The sequence below is a fragment of the Epinephelus lanceolatus genome, chromosome 21, assembly GCF_041903045.1.
Source record: "Epinephelus lanceolatus isolate andai-2023 chromosome 21, ASM4190304v1, whole genome shotgun sequence".
In the NCBI taxonomy this organism is placed as follows: domain Eukaryota; kingdom Metazoa; phylum Chordata; class Actinopteri; order Perciformes; family Serranidae; genus Epinephelus; species Epinephelus lanceolatus.
In genome coordinates, this window is record NC_135754.1 from 28,121,841 (window position 1) to 28,138,986 (window position 17,146).

Consider the following 17,146-nt stretch of genomic DNA (forward strand, 5'->3'; position numbering starts at 1 on the left):
TTTAGTATAAGACAGTTGTTTTGTCAGTGAACCTTGTGAGTTGTAATGGAGCCAAATTATATACCGTTACCTTTGTTAAATGTTGCTGTTGTCCCTGGTTTTATATGAGTAGAGGAAAAGATCACTAGCTGCTAGGCTAATTTATACAATGTAAAATGCCATAGGCTTGTGCTAATAACATTAGCATGTTGTATTTGTGGGGAAAATGTGTCCAGATAAAGACAAGTGTTTGTCTGTGAATGCTGTGAGTTATAGTGAAGCTGATTTGTGTACTTGTGTTTGAAATTGTCTCTATTAAGCCATGTTTAATGTGTGTTTAATGTGTGTTTTGAATCAACTAAACTTTACAGCACTTCACAGAAACCTCCACCTCTGACTAGTGTTTTGGAGGTGTAACTGCAGAGTGATACAGACACATCACCACACCTGTATAAATGCTCAGCCACGTGCGTAGGCCACAGCCTAGGTTCTGCCGCACAAGTATAGATTGTATTAATTAATTAATATTGCATACAGATATATATTTAAAGATTTGAAGATGTTACATATTAGCATATCAATCAGCTATAATCTTTTTCCTGCTCCAAACTATTGTTAATATGTTGCCCTTAAGAATCCACTGTTGGTCAACATGTAGTTTGTTGCATACTAGTTGATGAGTCTGCCAACCAGCACCTCTAAAGTTCACTCATTACATGTTTTAACCAGGACAAGGAAAGTGTAAAAATGGCCGAATGATGATGAAATGTTTTTACAGGGGCTCTCATCTAACTCGAGGAATTTCCCAAGATGTCGAGCTGTTCCTTTAATATTCACATTTGTGCCTCAGAGACTGTGATGAGGACTCATATTATTGCGGCCTATCTCAGAATACTTAAAATCTTGAGGACATTGCCCACATTTAAAGCAATCACTTAAACTTCTATGGACAGTTTTCTCCTCCACTTATCATCATACACACTGCATCATAACCATGTGTTGGTCACTCCTGCTACCTCACTGCCATCTCATTGTTCCTGTGTGCTCGATAAGCCCATCTTAGTTCTGACAACTTGAGATTAGTGTTTCGGGTTTGTCATTCATTAGGCTCAGACAGCCACCGCCTCAAAACCTCCACCCTGCATGCTACCCTGCAATGTTTTGACTTACCCACAGTTCCTTGCATTTATGGCATGCATTCATAAATCCTGCGCTTTTTTAAGAAGGTGTCACCTCAGTCATGACTTGACTGTTTTTTTTTTGTTTTTTTTTAATCCACTGATGTTGATGGGTTTTCAGTGTGTGTTTGGTAGCTGCAGATGTGTGTGTGTGTGTAGGGGTTGGGTGAGGTCATCTCCTGCATGTGTATTGAATGTTCCTCTTTTAGACTGTGTGAGCCTCGGCTCTGTCTGTATTTATTCTGCTGACATGTATGAATTTTGGATATTTTTGTCTCCGTCCTTCCTTTTTAGATCCAGGTAATAGAAGATGACAAGGCTAAGACAACCGAGCCATTCACCACAGGGGTCAGAGGTCAGGCCCCACCGCTCGTCACCACCAACTTCCAGGTCAAAGACCAAGGTGGGTTCTACTTCCTGTGAGTGCGTTCACGTGTGCCAGCTCCCAACAAGAACTCTATACTGAGAAAGGTGTGTGAAGCGTGTAAAGATTGTGACATTAATGGAGAGTTTGCGTCTGTGTTTAGGGAACGCCAGTCCCAGGTTTATTCGCTGTACGGCCTACAATATGCCTTGCACAGCCGACATGGCCAAGCAGTCTCAGGTGCCTCTGGCTGCTGTCATCAAACCCCTCGCCACGCTGCCGCCAGATGAGGTGAGCAATTCCTCCTACTCTGTCCTGACTCCTCTGTGTTGTAAAATCTGTAAGCCCTATGTAGACAGGGCTATTTCCTTCTCTGGACTTTGTCTGCAGTTGTAAAATTGCAGCTGTTATTGCATCACACGATGTCATCCAAGTCATGAACTGTGTTAATTGTGTGTTATGATCGATGGTTTTTGCTGCACTTGGAGCTGTAACCAGGGTGTCTGTGGCTCCTTTTAAAAGGTCTTAAATTCAATTTAATAAAGATTAGGCCTTGAAAGTCATTACATAGTCATACATTTAAATGTGTGGGGTCTTAATTGACACAAACGTTTTATTTAATTGATCCATCTCTTTTTTTTTTTCCACATTTCTGATGATACAAATATTTAAACCTACTGCTGTTTTACTTTATACTTGCACTTACCTGTTGGCTAAATTTAGATTAACCTCACTCTAATAAGCTATATTCCTACATTAAACCACATATATGTACTACATGCCTTAATATTTACCTGCGCTGCTTGAAATAAAAAAAAGATTTGTCCAAAATTCTGTTTAATTTGGTTAAAAATGATCTTGAACAGGTCTTTAAAAGCGTTACAGTTAAGTGTCTGATACCTGTGGACACTGTGGCTACAACAATTAAAGAATTTAATGATTAGTTGATTGGCAGAAATTAAATCTGCAGCTTTTATGTTTTTAATGTGTTAATGGGAAGCATCATTTTTAAAGACAACAGAGCGTAATATTGTCGTGCTTTCTTTACATATAGATAAACATAATGTCAAAAGACAGGAAAAAGCACACTTGAAAAAATATGAAATGAAATTAAAAAAGTGAAAACAGTAATCAAATAAATGAAATTATTAATTAAAAACATAATAATTAGGGTTGTAACCAAATCAGAATTATGACGGTCAATACCAATATTCGATTATTAGTTCATTTTTCCATCAGAGTTTGTGAGTTTGGACTCAGTTCAGCTAATCATTCAGGGTAACATTGACGTTCACTTGATATAGTAAACAAGCCAAGTTAGCCCTCTGAGCTAAAGACACGTCCACAGCAGCTGACATCAAAGAACTTGTGGTGACAAACGCTGACTGTTGCCTTACGTTGCCTGTGTCTTGGACTAAAAGTTGCACTTGAACACACCACAGAGACTACAGCCAATAGCACAAACGTGTGCCTGCATGAGAGGAAATAACTCCACACCAGCAGACGGCAGTGGTCTGTCATCGTCACCCAGAAAGGAATGCTAGTTAGCCAGTTAGCACGTTAGCAAAACAGTCCAGTGTTGAAAGAACAGAGCATATTTACCGTGCACACATGACACAAACCATCACATTTCTGCTTAAGAAAAATAATCTTATCTCATGTAACAAGTTTGCTTTGGTGTCACTCCGTCGTGACCTCAGCTGTTTTGAGCCTTCCTCACTTCTGTTTATCTTCTCATGCGCCGAGCGAGACCGCCAATCAGAGTGATTTCATTCACCAGCAAGCTCCGCCAGCAGCAATTCCATTTCACCATGCCAATTTTGCCGAACTGACAGCCTAACATTGACCAACGGCTGACTGTCAGCTTGGTGTTTCAGAGCCTTAATATGTGCTAACTACGCTAACGACAAATAAGAAATGTGCTGCAACATTTTTTGCCGACACCAGATATCAAACAAAATCCAGAGAGTGAAGCGTATGAAGCTGCTGTGAGCTGTAAATTCACAACTTCTAAGCAGAAAGCAGGTTGTGACGTTCTCTCAGAGCCTGACCAGGCAAAGCCTACGTTCCCCCAGACAGCTGCCTCCGTCTCACTCAGACTCACCCTGGCTCTGGGTCTGCAGTTGCGTGTACCAGAGAGCTCCCTCTGCAGCGACATCTGGGGACAGAAACCCCAGACGTTGGCTTGACATCAAGGACTCTGAGTCAGCGGTGGGGTCTCAGACTGATTATTCTGATCTTCGAATTTCATGGGGCAGCCCTAACAATAATAATAACAATATAATCTGCAACAGTTGTGATACTTAAATAGTTTTTAATTGATTCAATCAGAAACACCAAACATTCTCTGGTTTTAGCTTCATGTTTGATGACAAACTGAACATCTCTCGGCTTCGTCCGTCGCTCTAATGAACGTTGCTGTGGTAACTCAGAGCAGTTTCAATAGATAGTCGTGTTGATCTGAACAACAAGCCTCCTTTGCTTTTCGCTCCTCGTCTGTGCTGCTCTGTCTTCCGCTGAGATTTTGTAACAGTTGGACTGATCTGACCCTCATCCCCATTTGAAAACAGATTAATTTCCAGGGCAGTGTCGGACATGTAGTTTTTATGACAGCATGTTTGTAATGTCAGTGAGATAATCTGTCTGCAAATCAACAAGGTGGGAGTGGCTGCATGACCTTGTTCCATCACGTGTAACCACTGTCTATTTGGACTAGTTTTGTGTTACATCATTGTGGCACTTGAATCAAGTCCGTCACCCTCAGATATCCAGACTATAGGGTCTCTTACTCGTTTCATTGCATCTCTTGTCAGACCCCTCCATACTTGGTGGACCACGGTGACGGCGGTCCAATCCGCTGTAACCGATGCAAGGCCTACATGTGTCCGTATATGCAGTTCATCGAGGGAGGTCGGCGCTTCCAGTGTGGCTTCTGCAGCTGCGTCACAGAGGGTGAGCTTGTGTCTGTGTTCACGTCGTAATTAAACTTGTTTTTCCTAGATTAATCTCACTGTACTGAAGTGGTCTGTTTGCCCCTCTGGATTTTTCCCCCACAGTGCCTCCACATTACTTCCAGCATCTGGACCACACTGGTAAGAGGGTGGACTGCTATGACAGGCCGGAGCTTTCTTTGGGCAGCTATGAGTTCCTGGCCACTGTCGACTACTGTAAGGTTAGTTTGTTCTGCAGGAAATTGGCTTTTTGCTTATTGGATTCATGAATTCAACAACCACTGTAATTTACCTCACCTAAGTCCCGTCCCTTTTTAGCTCTGTGCTCCAATAACAGTTGAGCAAGCTTGGTACCTGGCTGTACCTGGGTCAGCTTTCGCCTTCCTTGTTTTGCCATGTGCTCGGCTTGTCTGTGTATGTTGAATAGAAAACCAAATTTCAAAGGTGGTTAATGGGGCAATGTTCAACGACACATTTCATCATCTACAGTCACATCTTGAGTTAGCTAATGTTGGCAAAACGCCAGCTAACTAGCTAGCTAAGGTGTAGCCACATCAAGAGTTAGCCCTGTCAGATCCACAGCGTCAGCCAGGTCACATCTTGAGTTAGCTAATGTTAGCTTGGAAGAAAAATAACTGCCTGTGTGCTTCTAAACTGATGAGAAAATGAAGTTCCTGTCTGCATGTTTAATATGTTACATTTATTTACACGACTTCACACACAGTATTTGTTTGTAACAGAACAACAAGATTCCTCAGCCTCCAGCCTTCATCTTCCTTATCGATGTGTCCTACAACGCTGTGAAGAGCGGCATGGTCAACATTGTCTGCCAGGAGCTCAAGACCCTCCTCGACTACCTGCCCAGGTACACAAACAAACACACACACAAGGGATGGACAGGAGGGAAGGAAAGGAGCAGGGAAAGACAGGAGGAAAAGGATATAAATGGAACCCTCGAAGAAGAGACCGATGTAAGGAAAGATGGAAAAGACAAGGACAATGCTGTCAAGGATAGGAAGAAATAAAGCATGCAGCAAGGAAGGGAGATGGGATTGAAGGATTATGAGGCAAAGAAGGAGGAGTGAAAAAGAAGTGAGGAGATAAAGAGGAAGGAAGGAAGCAAGGTGACTTAGAAATGGAAAAGGAGGGAAGGATGGAAAGATATAAAAGTGACAGTTTGCAGTTTGTTTTCACGCTCGTTCTCCCATTTCTTTCTCCGTTCCTCTACCAGGGAGAACCCAGAAATGGAGTCAGTGGTGCGGGTGGGTTTTGTCACCTACAACAAGGTTTTGCACTTCTACAACGTCAAGTCGAGCCTGGCCCAGCCCCAGATGTTGGTGGTGTCAGATGTGTCAGACATGTTCGTACCCCTGCTCGACGGCTTCCTGGTCAATGTCAGTGAGAGCCGGCTAGTTATCGAGAGGTGGGGAGACACACACCACACACACATACATTAACAAATACATGAAGTGTGTGTGGACAGAGAAATTGATCGGGTTTACTGACACACTGTGTGTGTTCTCCAGTTTGTTGGACCAGATCCCAGAGATGTTTGCAGACACCAGGGAGACAGAGACGGTCTTTGGTCCCGTCATCCAGGCAGGACTGGAGGCACTCAAGGTAACAACGTAATACCACTTACATTATAAGTTGCTATGGCTAACAGATACACGCTAAAAAAGGCAATGAAATAAAGCCTGCCTGCTTTGTGCTTTCGGTGAATAGTTGTTAAGATCTACGCACCTCGGAATGGCCTGGACTATGTCTCACAGGACTCTCACGCCCGATGTTGATCTGTTTTCTGACGCACCCAGTCGGACATGTTTGACACGTTTTTTACTAGGGATGTTCCTGGCGACTAATTTCCCTGTTGACTTAACGAAAATTTTAATTAAGACTGTTCGACTAGTCTAAAAAAGGAAATCACTCAGAAAGCAGCTGCATGACAGTTAAGCTGCCTTGTACATGAATAAAACACTAATTGGTTTAACCAACTAATATTTCTGGTGCCGACTAGCAAGGGGGCGGACGTTTAGTCGTTTAGACGACTAATCACGCACATCCCTAGTTTTTACCTTGTCCAGTGGGTTCCTACAGAATTAGCCATTGTAATGATACTGCTCTCCTCCCCATGTTTCACCAAAACAGGTTCACACCCACACTTTTTTGCAAGGATACAGCACTGCCTCCTGGTTTTAGCGCCGCTCAGGACGATTGTTATTGGTTTAAAGGAATACAAACAACCCAGAAGTGAAACCTTCTTGAAACTAAAAATGTGTAGAAGTGACTCAGCATGATGACTCAGATGGATTTTGACACACTCTTACAGGATACCCGCTGGGTCTTAAAAGTATTAAAAAAGCTTTGAATTTATTATTAGGTGAAGTATTGAATTCTTGTCCTTTCATAGGGTTAATAAATACCACAAGATCATGAAAAACTGTCAGATGTGTAAAATGTTTTGTGTGTGATGTTACAGTTTCTCTGTTTTTGTATTTTTACGATGTAGTATTGGCTACTTTTACTCTAGTAAAGTACCACCGCTAGGATTATGCTTCTGACAGCATTAAATTTCCTTCTTTGTGGTTTTAAAAAGATGTTTAAAGAGCCCTGGGGGTACCCTGTCTTGATACATCTAGATACGTGACATTGAGTTTGTTCAGTGCCGCTGACACGCCTGATGATTTGTATGTTTCTGCGTGTCACTTCCTCAGGCTGCAGACTGCTCAGGAAAGCTGTTTGTGTTTCACACGTCTCTGCCCATCGCAGAGGCGCCTGGAAAGCTTAAGAACAGAGAAGACAAGAAGCTGATCGGGACAGATAAGGAAAAGGTAAACATGAGTGTTTATATGTCTATCTCTTGTATCGTTACAGTGAGATCTGCTGTATGTAGCGTTTAGTATTCATCTCTCATTTGATGGAACGAAAAAAGTCTTTATATTGGCTCCACACTGACTCCCCGCCCTCTCCTGTCATCCTCAGTCTCTGTTCCAGCCCCAGGTGAGTTTCTACAACAGCCTGGCTAAGGAGTGTGTGGCGCAGGGCTGTTGTGTGGACCTCTTCCTCTTCCCCAACCAGTATGTGGACGTTGCCACATTAGGGGTGGTTCCTGTGTCCACTGGAGGGTCCGTCTACAAATACACCTACTTCCAGGTGAGAGAAAATTGAGTTTGATGATGTATTGTAGCCCCTGTAACCATTTCTTTTTTTGTTCTGCCATTGTTTTATTGAAATACCAGCTGGATAATTTGCCACAATACAAGATGTAACTAATGGTGTGTTCTCCTTACCCCAGGCTCAGTCAGACAAGGAGCGATTCCTGAACGACCTCAGGCGAGACGTTCAGAAACTTGTAGGCTTCGATGCTGTCATGAGGGTGCGAACCAGCACAGGTGAGGCCTCCACACTTCAAAAGACAAAAAAAAAAAAAAACACTCAAACTGAGATACATGTGACAGCTGACTTGATGATCCCCTCCCCTCAGGTATCCGGGCGACAGACTTCTTCGGCTCCTTCTTCATGAGCAACACCACAGATGTGGAGCTGGCAGGCCTGGACTGCGACAAGGCCATCACTGTCGAGTTCAAACACGATGACAAGCTCAGCGAGGAGACGGGGGCGCTCATGCAGGTGTGCATGTTTGAAGAGAGCGGAACACATTTTATTTTTAGTGTCTAAATCAGGCATTTTAGGATAGGGTTAGCTTGGAGCATCTCCAAACACCAGTGAGTCAGATTACTGCTGGTTTTCATGTCCGACAAGGTGCAAATTTAAGTAGAGGTGTGACAATATTTTGGATTTGAAGCTTAGGAAATGTGTCCTAAACAGCCACGAGTTGAACTTTTGTTGGACGCCCTGTTTCTGTTTATTCCCGTCACTCGCTTCCATTAAAGACGGGGAACAGCTGTTTAAAACAATAAACGTGGTCAGACAGCAAGCACTCACTCGTCTTTTTAGTGGTAATGTCTTCAGTCTGATGTCAAGCACACAGCTGAGAGGTACCTGGTGTGTTTACATGACGTAACAGAAGTGCATATTTGATGGATTCAAGGTGGACAAAGAGCTCCAATGTTACGTGATGCGGCTCGATAGTCTGATGCTTGTTTGTTGTTTGGTCACGGTGTCGTCATGTTTCACTCGGGAGCGCCTGCTAAGTCTGTTGCGACACCTGCTGTAGTGGTAAAACTAGGTATTCCCGACCAGTTTTGGACTTAACGTCAAACCAGTTTAAACATTTTTTTACACCAGCCCAAGCTGATGAGCAAGATCTAGAGGACCAGTGATTTGGGGTTATTGTTTTACAGCAAAGACACAGCGGAAAAGTCACACAAGCTGGCACACTGACTTCTCTGAACTTACTGTGAACATGCACATTGCTAAATTATCCCGTATGATGGGGAATGTGAAAACTCACCTTTTTTATTGGTAATGATGCTGCCTAAATAAATGCACATCTGTGTTTGGTTCCCTGTAGTGCGCCGTGCTGTACACCAGCTGCAGCGGCCAAAGGCGTCTCCGCATCCACAACATGGCGGTCAACTGCTGCTCTCAGCTGGCTGACCTCTACCGCAACTGTGAGACCGACACAATCATCAACTTCTTCTCCAAATACGGTGAGGACGAGCGCACGCAGCAGAATTATTTTCTTCACTGTTATTCAGCGTCTCTGACTGGAGGAGAGACGACAATACAAATGTAGAAGTCAAGCGTTGTAGTCTGAGTGTGTGAATGAGGTGTGGGTGGAGAAGTGAATGAGTAACATTTTCTAAAAATACTGTTGAACAAAACCACAGCTGCTGAAGTGGAGCCAAGATTAGCCAACAGTAGAAAGCTGCGGCTGGTCTTGATAACCTGCCCTACGCCGCCTTTCGCCCAATGTCAGCTGGGATAGGCTCCAGCACACCCACGACCTTTAACAGTATAATTGGTTACAGCAAATGAATGAATGAATCTCTGAATTTGTGAAAAGCTGGTTGTAATTGGTTTCCTTTCAGTGTAATACACCGTATTTTATTGTCTGTGTGTGTTGCAGCTTTCCGAGGCCTCCTGAACAACCCCACCAAGGCGGTGAGAGACACTCTGGTCAACCAGTGCGCTCAGATTCTGGCGTGCTACCGAAAGAACTGTGCAAGCCCCTCATCAGCTGGTCAGGTACTGACACCCTCAGCATACTGTGTATTCACCCAGCCAACATCACATGCACTTAAAGGAATACTAAGGGCTGAATGAACTGCAGCCGCTGATAGCACCTTGAACTGCACTTCATTTGCACCCGCAGTTTGCTCCGTCTTAACATACTATTCACAAAGGATATTGCGCTAATGATATACCAGTGCAAACACGCCCACAAAGTTTGGCAGCTGAGTGCAGTTTGACCCTGATTTGCTCCTGGTTGCAATAAGCCACACATGGCAAAGTATTAATGCTGGCTTTGTGCCAAGAACACTGTGGCAGAACAATGGCAGACTTTGTTTGGCAAAGTACTGAATACTGTATACCCTCATGTAGTGATGTCTGCTGGTGAGTCAGTCTAACAGTGTCGGATGGGTTGAGGCTGTGGATTTGACCAAGTTTGACCACTTTATCACTATTCCCTCTCACTTGTAGCTGTTTTTTCGTTATCTTTTGAATTTAATATGAATTACGGAACCGTTTTTGTTCACGTTTGTTTCCCCCGTTTCATAAAATAAATTATTGAAAGTTGCTTTTGAAGTGCGTGACAGAAGTGCGTTTTGAGAACGACCGCAGACTGTCACCTGTTCAATGCATCAATATCTTCGGATGCCATTAAAGTAATAATGATTATAATAATGTCAAAATATTATTTACAGACTGATTTAACAGACGATCACTGCTGCCACGATCACTGGAAAGTCTGGGCGAGAGGCTTCCACAGAGGAGCGCCCACTTTGCACCAGCTTTCTAAAGACGTTATTTGCTTCACTCAAACTGCGTGTGGCTATTAGCGCTGGTGTTAGTGAATTAGACGTTGTTTATCAATGAGGCTCATTTGCATAGAAAGGGGCAATTTTTCCGCCAAATATATGCATATTACCTCATTTAAATACGTGCAAATAACACCGCAACACCGAGACACAATCTGCTTGGCAGCGCAGTTAGTGGAGCTTTTCACCCTCTGCACGTGCTTTGTGAATTAGACGGTATCTGTTTGCTCCATTTTTACCGGTTTAGCGACCGCAAAAGCCACGCAATCCTTTTGTGAATTCGGCCCTAAGTGTTTAAGTCCCCCTTTAAACACATTTTAAACAGGAACTACTCATTTTCAGGTTCATACTTGTATTTAAGGTTTCAACTATAACATGTTCACGTGCGTAAATGGTCAGAAACACTTTATTGTCTTTTTCTTTTGTGAGAACACGATAATACTGCTATATTTTTTAATGTCATTTGAAAAACACATATTGTGATATTCAGCTCGTTGACGCATTGACATACTGTTACCCACGGCAACAACAAGAATGGCTGAAAGTGACATTTTTACTGACTCCGCAGTGGAGCAGCTTCAGCAGTGTGGAATAAACTGGCGTCATTTGGCCTGGGCATCCTTAATGTTTTATGAACTGCCCTGGACACATTCACAACTGGCGCTATTTGGCCCGCTTTAAACAAACCCTGGTCTCCTTCCATGGATAGTTTGGTTCGTTTGGAGTGGTGTGAACGCTTGTTTGAACTCTGGTGTGGACCAAGCGAGCGAACCCTGGTCTGCTTAAAAACTGGGGGTCTTGGTTCACTTGCAAGTGAACCCTGGTGCAGTTCGCTTACAGTGGGAAATGCAAACAGACTATCCAGCGAACCAAAGAGAGGAAGTGACGTAGAAAAAAAAAACGGGGAGAAGCAGAGGTAAAAAAAAAAAAGGGAAAAAGTTGGAAAATGTCTGGTGGGCAGACGGGGAGTAGTGAGGAGGTGCAGGCGCTTGCCCCAAGACTGCATAAATTTGGTGTTGCTCCATTGTTTTTGTGGTGACCAAGCAGGCTGAAGGAGATGAATTTCCGTTTTCGCTCCTGGCCCATCAATGAGCTGGGTTTTCTTCTTCCTCATGCTTTTTTCTTCCTGGTCAGTGGTCGTTTCGGGCAGTACCGCCCCCACATGAGCAGCCGTTGTAAATCGGTGATGGTGTCCAGGTGGTTTGGTCCACTTGGTGCAAAATTTTTCGGCATTCCCCGCCCAATCGAACCGAGTACCCCAGACTATCCTGGTGTGAATGTGCCCTTAGAGTTACCCTCCCCTCAGAGGGAACTCAGTCAGCAGCTCCTCTGGCAGCAGCACAGCGTCTCTCCCTCTCCTCTCTCGCCGTGCGCACACAGGAGTCGGTGTCGTCAAGTGATTTTGTCATAAACCTTTGGTAATGTAAACCTACCTGACGCTCGCAGCTCGACAGAAAGCTACATATATGTGAATGTGCAATAGTTGTGGTATCATAACAGCCTGTAAATATCGAGATATGAATTTCTGTCCTCGTCACCCAGCCCTACTCTGCGCTGGAGGTTCCAGGTTTCTTTGCTGGTGTTGAGTAAGAGTCTGTTCGCCCATCAATATGTGTTTCCTGTATTAGACAGTGATAGACGTTGACATTAGCGATGTACCTAATCTAGTTTACCCGGTGTACGTTTGACTCAGATTTTAGGGAAGTGCCCAGACATCGCCTCCTTGAGTTGAGGAATGTGAAAACACCTTTATAGTGATAAACTTTTCACAGATACAAGTCACTATAGACAAGGTCAGACGTTTTAGCAGGCAGAAATAGAAGAAAACACATTTTTGAGCTCAGTTCAGTGGCAGATACAGAGACAGAAACAGAAAGACAAACTACCCTGCAGTGCACCACAGTCATATCAAACATTACAGAGTTATTTTTATTACTGTTATGCAACGTTAGCAGATTTTGGCTCAGGATCCCTTTTTGCATTGTGCTAAATGTCAGAGATTTCTCAGGCTGATATTTGTTTTCTTAAACAGTAAAGAGATCCAGAACACAGTCCATGCACTTAACAAATAATGTAAATACCCAAGTATCTCAGATTTACACATTATTGAATGTCACTGTGTATATACACCTATAACCGTACCTGTGTGTGGGTGTTTTCCAGCTGATCCTCCCAGAGTGCATGAAGCTGCTGCCGGTCTATCTGAACTGTGTGCTGAAGAGTGACGTGCTGCTGCCAGGAGCCGACGTCTCGTTGGACGACCGGGCCTACCTGAGGCAGATGATCAGCTGCATGGACGTCACAGAGAGCCACGTGTTCTTCTACCCCCGCCTGCTGCCACTGGTGAGCCCACACACATAGCAACACAAAGGTCTCCTCTCGTCACTTCACCTGTTGGATGGTTCGGTCACTCAGTTATGAAGAAGAGAGTTTATGTGCCTGTATAATTTGCTTCAGCAACTCACTGAATGATTCATTAAAATCATAGAGTTGTAAAACTATAAATCATAAAATCAAGTCAGATTTTAAAAGCGTGGCAGCAGCGTGACGCGTAATAAAAAAGAGTTTCAGACCTGTATCAGGAAGTCAGAGCGAGTTAAAGGCTAAAGTGAACGGATATGTTTTTACTTTCTCTTCAAAATATTTAGCGAGCTAGCTTTCCTGATATCTGTAGGTAGTGTGTTCATAGCTTTGGGGCGTAACTGACAAAGGCTGCATCCCTGATCTTCTTCTGACTGTTGTTGGGAACCTCCAATAAACCAGCAGGAGATGATCACAGTGTTCTTGGAGGCAAATAGTTAACAAGGGAGTTAGCAATGTAGCTCGGTCCCAGCCTGTATAGGTCTTTGCATACAAGGAGAAGGAGCTTAAAGTCAATTCTGAATGTAACAGGAAGTCAGTGCAGAGCAGCTCAGACAGCCTGATGTGCTCTTTCCTCTCGGTTGTGGTTAACAGCAGAGCTGCAGAGTTTTGAATGAGCTGAAGTCTCTCAGTGGTGTTTTTTGGGAGGCCAGTAAAAAGTGTGTTACAGTAGTTGTGTTGGCTTGAAACAAAAGGCCTGAATTAATTTCTCTGCATCTTTTTCATTTAGAAATGGTCGTACCTTGGCAGTGTTTCTGAGGTGGAAAAATTATGTGTTTGTCACCTTGTCAATGTGGGACTTGAAGCTTAGATCTGAATCAAGGATCAGGGAGTTAAATTCCTCAGATTATTAAACAGCATTTCTCTTTTTGTTTTTGTTTTGACAAGCAGGATTTCAGTTTTATCTTCATTTAACTTTAAGAGATCATTGCTCATCCATTTATTTATTGCCAAAAGACAGGTAGTAATGTAGTTTATGGCTGCAGCATCGTTCGGTTCAGCAGAGATGTACAGCTATGTGTCATCCGCGTAACTATGGATACAAACATTGTGTTCTCTAATGATGTCACCAAGTGGCAGCATGTGCATTTTGGTTAGCCACTGCTGCGTTAGCTTGTGCAAAACAGAAACTGCAGCAACAGAAAGTTTGCTCTCTGGGAAATGGGACTGCCCGGGATCATACCCTTGGCATAAAAAAGATTGAATGCAGGTATCGTTTGATCTGAGACATTTTGATGCTACTTGGCACCTGGTAATTTCAGTTGATTATAGATACCTAACCCTATTTCCTTCCTGAGGAATGGCACTTTTCAGGCTCCTGAAGGGTTTTCAGGCAACTTTCCCTCAAAAATCCTTTGCAAATTATGTGTTGCATCGTCTGAACTTCTTATGTGGAAATAAATAAACAAACCCTGACAAACAAAACAGCATCACCTGTGTGAAAATGTGTGAGTATAGAAGGGTAAAAAGGCTGCGGCTCTTTGTGAAGTGACATTTACTCCAGGCAGAGGCATCTCTGTGATCATCAAAGCGGCAAGCCTCCTATTTTTATATGTAGTTTGCTGCGCTCTCACTCAACATGATAATAGAGTGTGTGTTGTTAGTAATACTGTTGGTCAAACCAGATGAAAATAAATCTGTATATTTATGCTCTCACAGAACAAAGACGCAGACACAGGGCTTTTTTTTTTTTTTTGGATGATGATGCATTTGAACTTCTCCATCACAGTTGTACTGTGTGTGATGCTCTTGTGCAAAGAAAAAAAAACCTGCAAGCTTTTGCACACTCAAGTGTTCAAACTGTGAATAAGAGAAAAAAAACATCATGAGGCTCATTTCATTGTTAGTCTGAAAACCTTTTTTTTATTTCTAATAATTCTAGATTTTAAAAATTACTAGCTGCGGAATATTTATTTTATTATTTTAATCGTTTTAATTTTTAATTTATTTGTATTTCATTTTTTAATTTCTCTCTTTTTTTATATTGATATATTTATGTAGAGTAAATGTTCCTTATGGAGCCCCCAAAAGTTATTTTATATTTTTTATGTTGTAGGTTAATCATGGAGTTAATTATCTTGTGGGAACAAGTTAGATAATACATTTTTCACAAAAGAAAAAAAATGTCAACTGTCAGGACTTTAGGGGCTTTGTAGTTTCTTAAGTCTGATAAAGAAAGTGTTTTTAAAAATTGGAGTTTAAGTTTTAATTCTGCAAAGAGGTGATGTGGGGAACGTGAATCCTTGTTGTGCTCGTGACTGACATCTCACATGGATGACAAGTGTGGGGTTTTATTTTACCAGCTCCTCATTTGCCTTTGTATTTACCATTTGTACTCCCTCAGGTCTGTGTTTGTCTCTGCCTTAAAAACAAAACTTCCATTTGCAGGAAAAAGCACTGTTAGACCAGTAGATGGCAACGCTAACATTCATCTGGTATTGTTTCTTCTCTCTGACCGTCCAGATGAAGTTGGAAAGCGGGTCGCTGCCAGTGGCAGTGAGGGACTCAGAGGAGAGGCTGTCTAAAGGCGGCGTTTACCTCCTGGAGACGGGACTACACCTCTTCCTGTGGGTGGGAGCCAGTGCTCAGCAGGAGCTGCTGCTCAACATCTTCGGCACGCCGAGCTTCAGCCAGATAGACCCGAGCCTGGTGAGAGGAAACAGATCTGCTTCTGTGTTGTGTTTGTTCACCTGAGTTGACCGACTGTAGCGTTACGTGTTTGTGAGGGAAGGCCATCCAAATTGAACAGCTCCCACAGATCCTGTTTAATATACCACACTGTGTTCCCCAAACATTTGCTGCTACCTTCCCTTCATCAGCCATAATAACAACAATAATAGGAATATTGCCAGATTGATTTTGCCACAAAGAGGACATTTAAATGATGCCTGAAGCAGCGGAGATCAGGAGTTGGGCTCCAGTTTGTTTGTTTTTTTCTTTGTCTGGGTGAGCGGCACACAGGGCTGCCCCTGACTAAGAATCAATAGTCGTCATTTAGGGCCATTAGTCGACTAGTCGCCCGCATGTTTACGATATTAATTTAAATATTAAATGATATATTTTGGGCAGGGCAACACAATGGTTTGAGTTGAAGGTGTGAGAAAGAATAGTATCAGTAACATTGTTAACACTGTGCTACATTACAGAGAAATACAAAACCGTACTAATGAACCTTCATTAATATAGGCCTATATTTTATCTACAAGTGCACGTCACACACTGAGTGAGCCGCCTGTTAATGACGCTGTGGGCTAATGGGCATGTAGCTACTTCCATGTTTCAGATGATACGTCATGTTTGTAGTCGACCAATGAAGATGAGTTTACATATCACCTTGGGTTCGTCCTTCACCTTCTCAAAATGATCCCACACTTTGGATTTCCTGCCCGACATGTTATTAACTAGCCTGTGGAATAACCGCAGGTACCAGCCCTGGAAATTAACATGACTCCTGTCTGACTGCTGAGCGTGGCCACTTCCTGTGTCTGTCCTTTAGAATGTTCATTAGTGTGCCGATGTTTCCATTCACAACATACCCTACAACAGTGGAGCAACGCCAACACGCCATCCTAGTCTTATACACAACTCTCTCTCTCGATCACTGTTGTAGCTGACCAGGAGCCCACAGATGGGTCTTCTAGCTTCGCTGGTTCATTTGCACTCTTCATAGTGACTGACGTGTCCACCAGTTCGCTTGTGTTGCAAACAACTAAAAATCTTTCAATACTCACAGAATAATTTGTTCTGTGAATATGGAAACAGTATATACATGACACTAAAGAAGAGATCTTATATTTTTAAACAAAAAAAAACTTGAATTCTGTCTTAATCCATTTCTTTTTTATCAACACTTGAATTTGTGCATTTTAATATAAAACAACATTTCGGACAAAAAGCTGAGAAACTGTTTGTCAGACAATGTCACTGCGCTGTGTTTCAGACAAGTCTGCCGGTGCTGGATAACCCCTTCTCTCAGAGACTCCGAGAGATCATCGAATCCTTCAGAGCACAGCGGTCACGATACATGAAGGTAAACGTTCTCTTTCTCTTCTTCCCTCCCTCACAGTCCAAACACTTTGTGTCCCGGGTTTGTTCGGTCTCTGTCCTGTTTGGGGCTGGGTATCATTTTAAGAATATCTATATTGATGCCGATGTGGTAACTAAGTGTTAATATCAACACCTAAGTAGTGCTTTTTATTTGTTACCTTTTGGGTAATAGACAGGGTTCCCACTAGGGATGGGCAACACAAGCAAAAACACTATTCGAAAATCGTGGCAAGTATTCGACAATTTTTCGAATAATCACCCCCCACCCCGAGCCACGCACACAGAGATCCATTCATCTTTAAAGGGCCGAACATACTCGGG

The 17,146-nt window shown here is 42.9% G+C and overlaps 1 protein-coding gene across 4 annotated transcripts in view; it reads left to right on the forward strand.

Moving 5' to 3' along the window:
* The window catches only part of sec24c (SEC24 homolog C, COPII coat complex component), a 35,790-nt gene that overhangs the window by 13,675 nt on the left and 4,969 nt on the right, over positions 1 to 17,146 (forward strand). For all 4 annotated transcript variants that reach the window (XM_033611599.2, XM_033611600.2, XM_033611601.2 and 1 more), the window contains 16 exons: positions 1,452 to 1,560; positions 1,685 to 1,812; positions 4,335 to 4,473; positions 4,578 to 4,693; positions 5,213 to 5,337; positions 5,704 to 5,895; positions 5,999 to 6,092; positions 7,187 to 7,303; positions 7,455 to 7,625; positions 7,768 to 7,864; positions 7,957 to 8,102; positions 8,947 to 9,085; positions 9,505 to 9,623; positions 12,581 to 12,760; positions 15,242 to 15,427; positions 16,719 to 16,808. In XM_033611599.2, the coding sequence (XP_033467490.2) occupies positions 1,452 to 1,560; positions 1,685 to 1,812; positions 4,335 to 4,473; positions 4,578 to 4,693; positions 5,213 to 5,337; positions 5,704 to 5,895; positions 5,999 to 6,092; positions 7,187 to 7,303; positions 7,455 to 7,625; positions 7,768 to 7,864; positions 7,957 to 8,102; positions 8,947 to 9,085; positions 9,505 to 9,623; positions 12,581 to 12,760; positions 15,242 to 15,427; positions 16,719 to 16,808 (2,148 nt within the window). The remainder of the gene's footprint in view (positions 1 to 1,451; positions 1,561 to 1,684; positions 1,813 to 4,334; positions 4,474 to 4,577; positions 4,694 to 5,212; positions 5,338 to 5,703; positions 5,896 to 5,998; positions 6,093 to 7,186; positions 7,304 to 7,454; positions 7,626 to 7,767; positions 7,865 to 7,956; positions 8,103 to 8,946; positions 9,086 to 9,504; positions 9,624 to 12,580; positions 12,761 to 15,241; positions 15,428 to 16,718; positions 16,809 to 17,146) is intronic.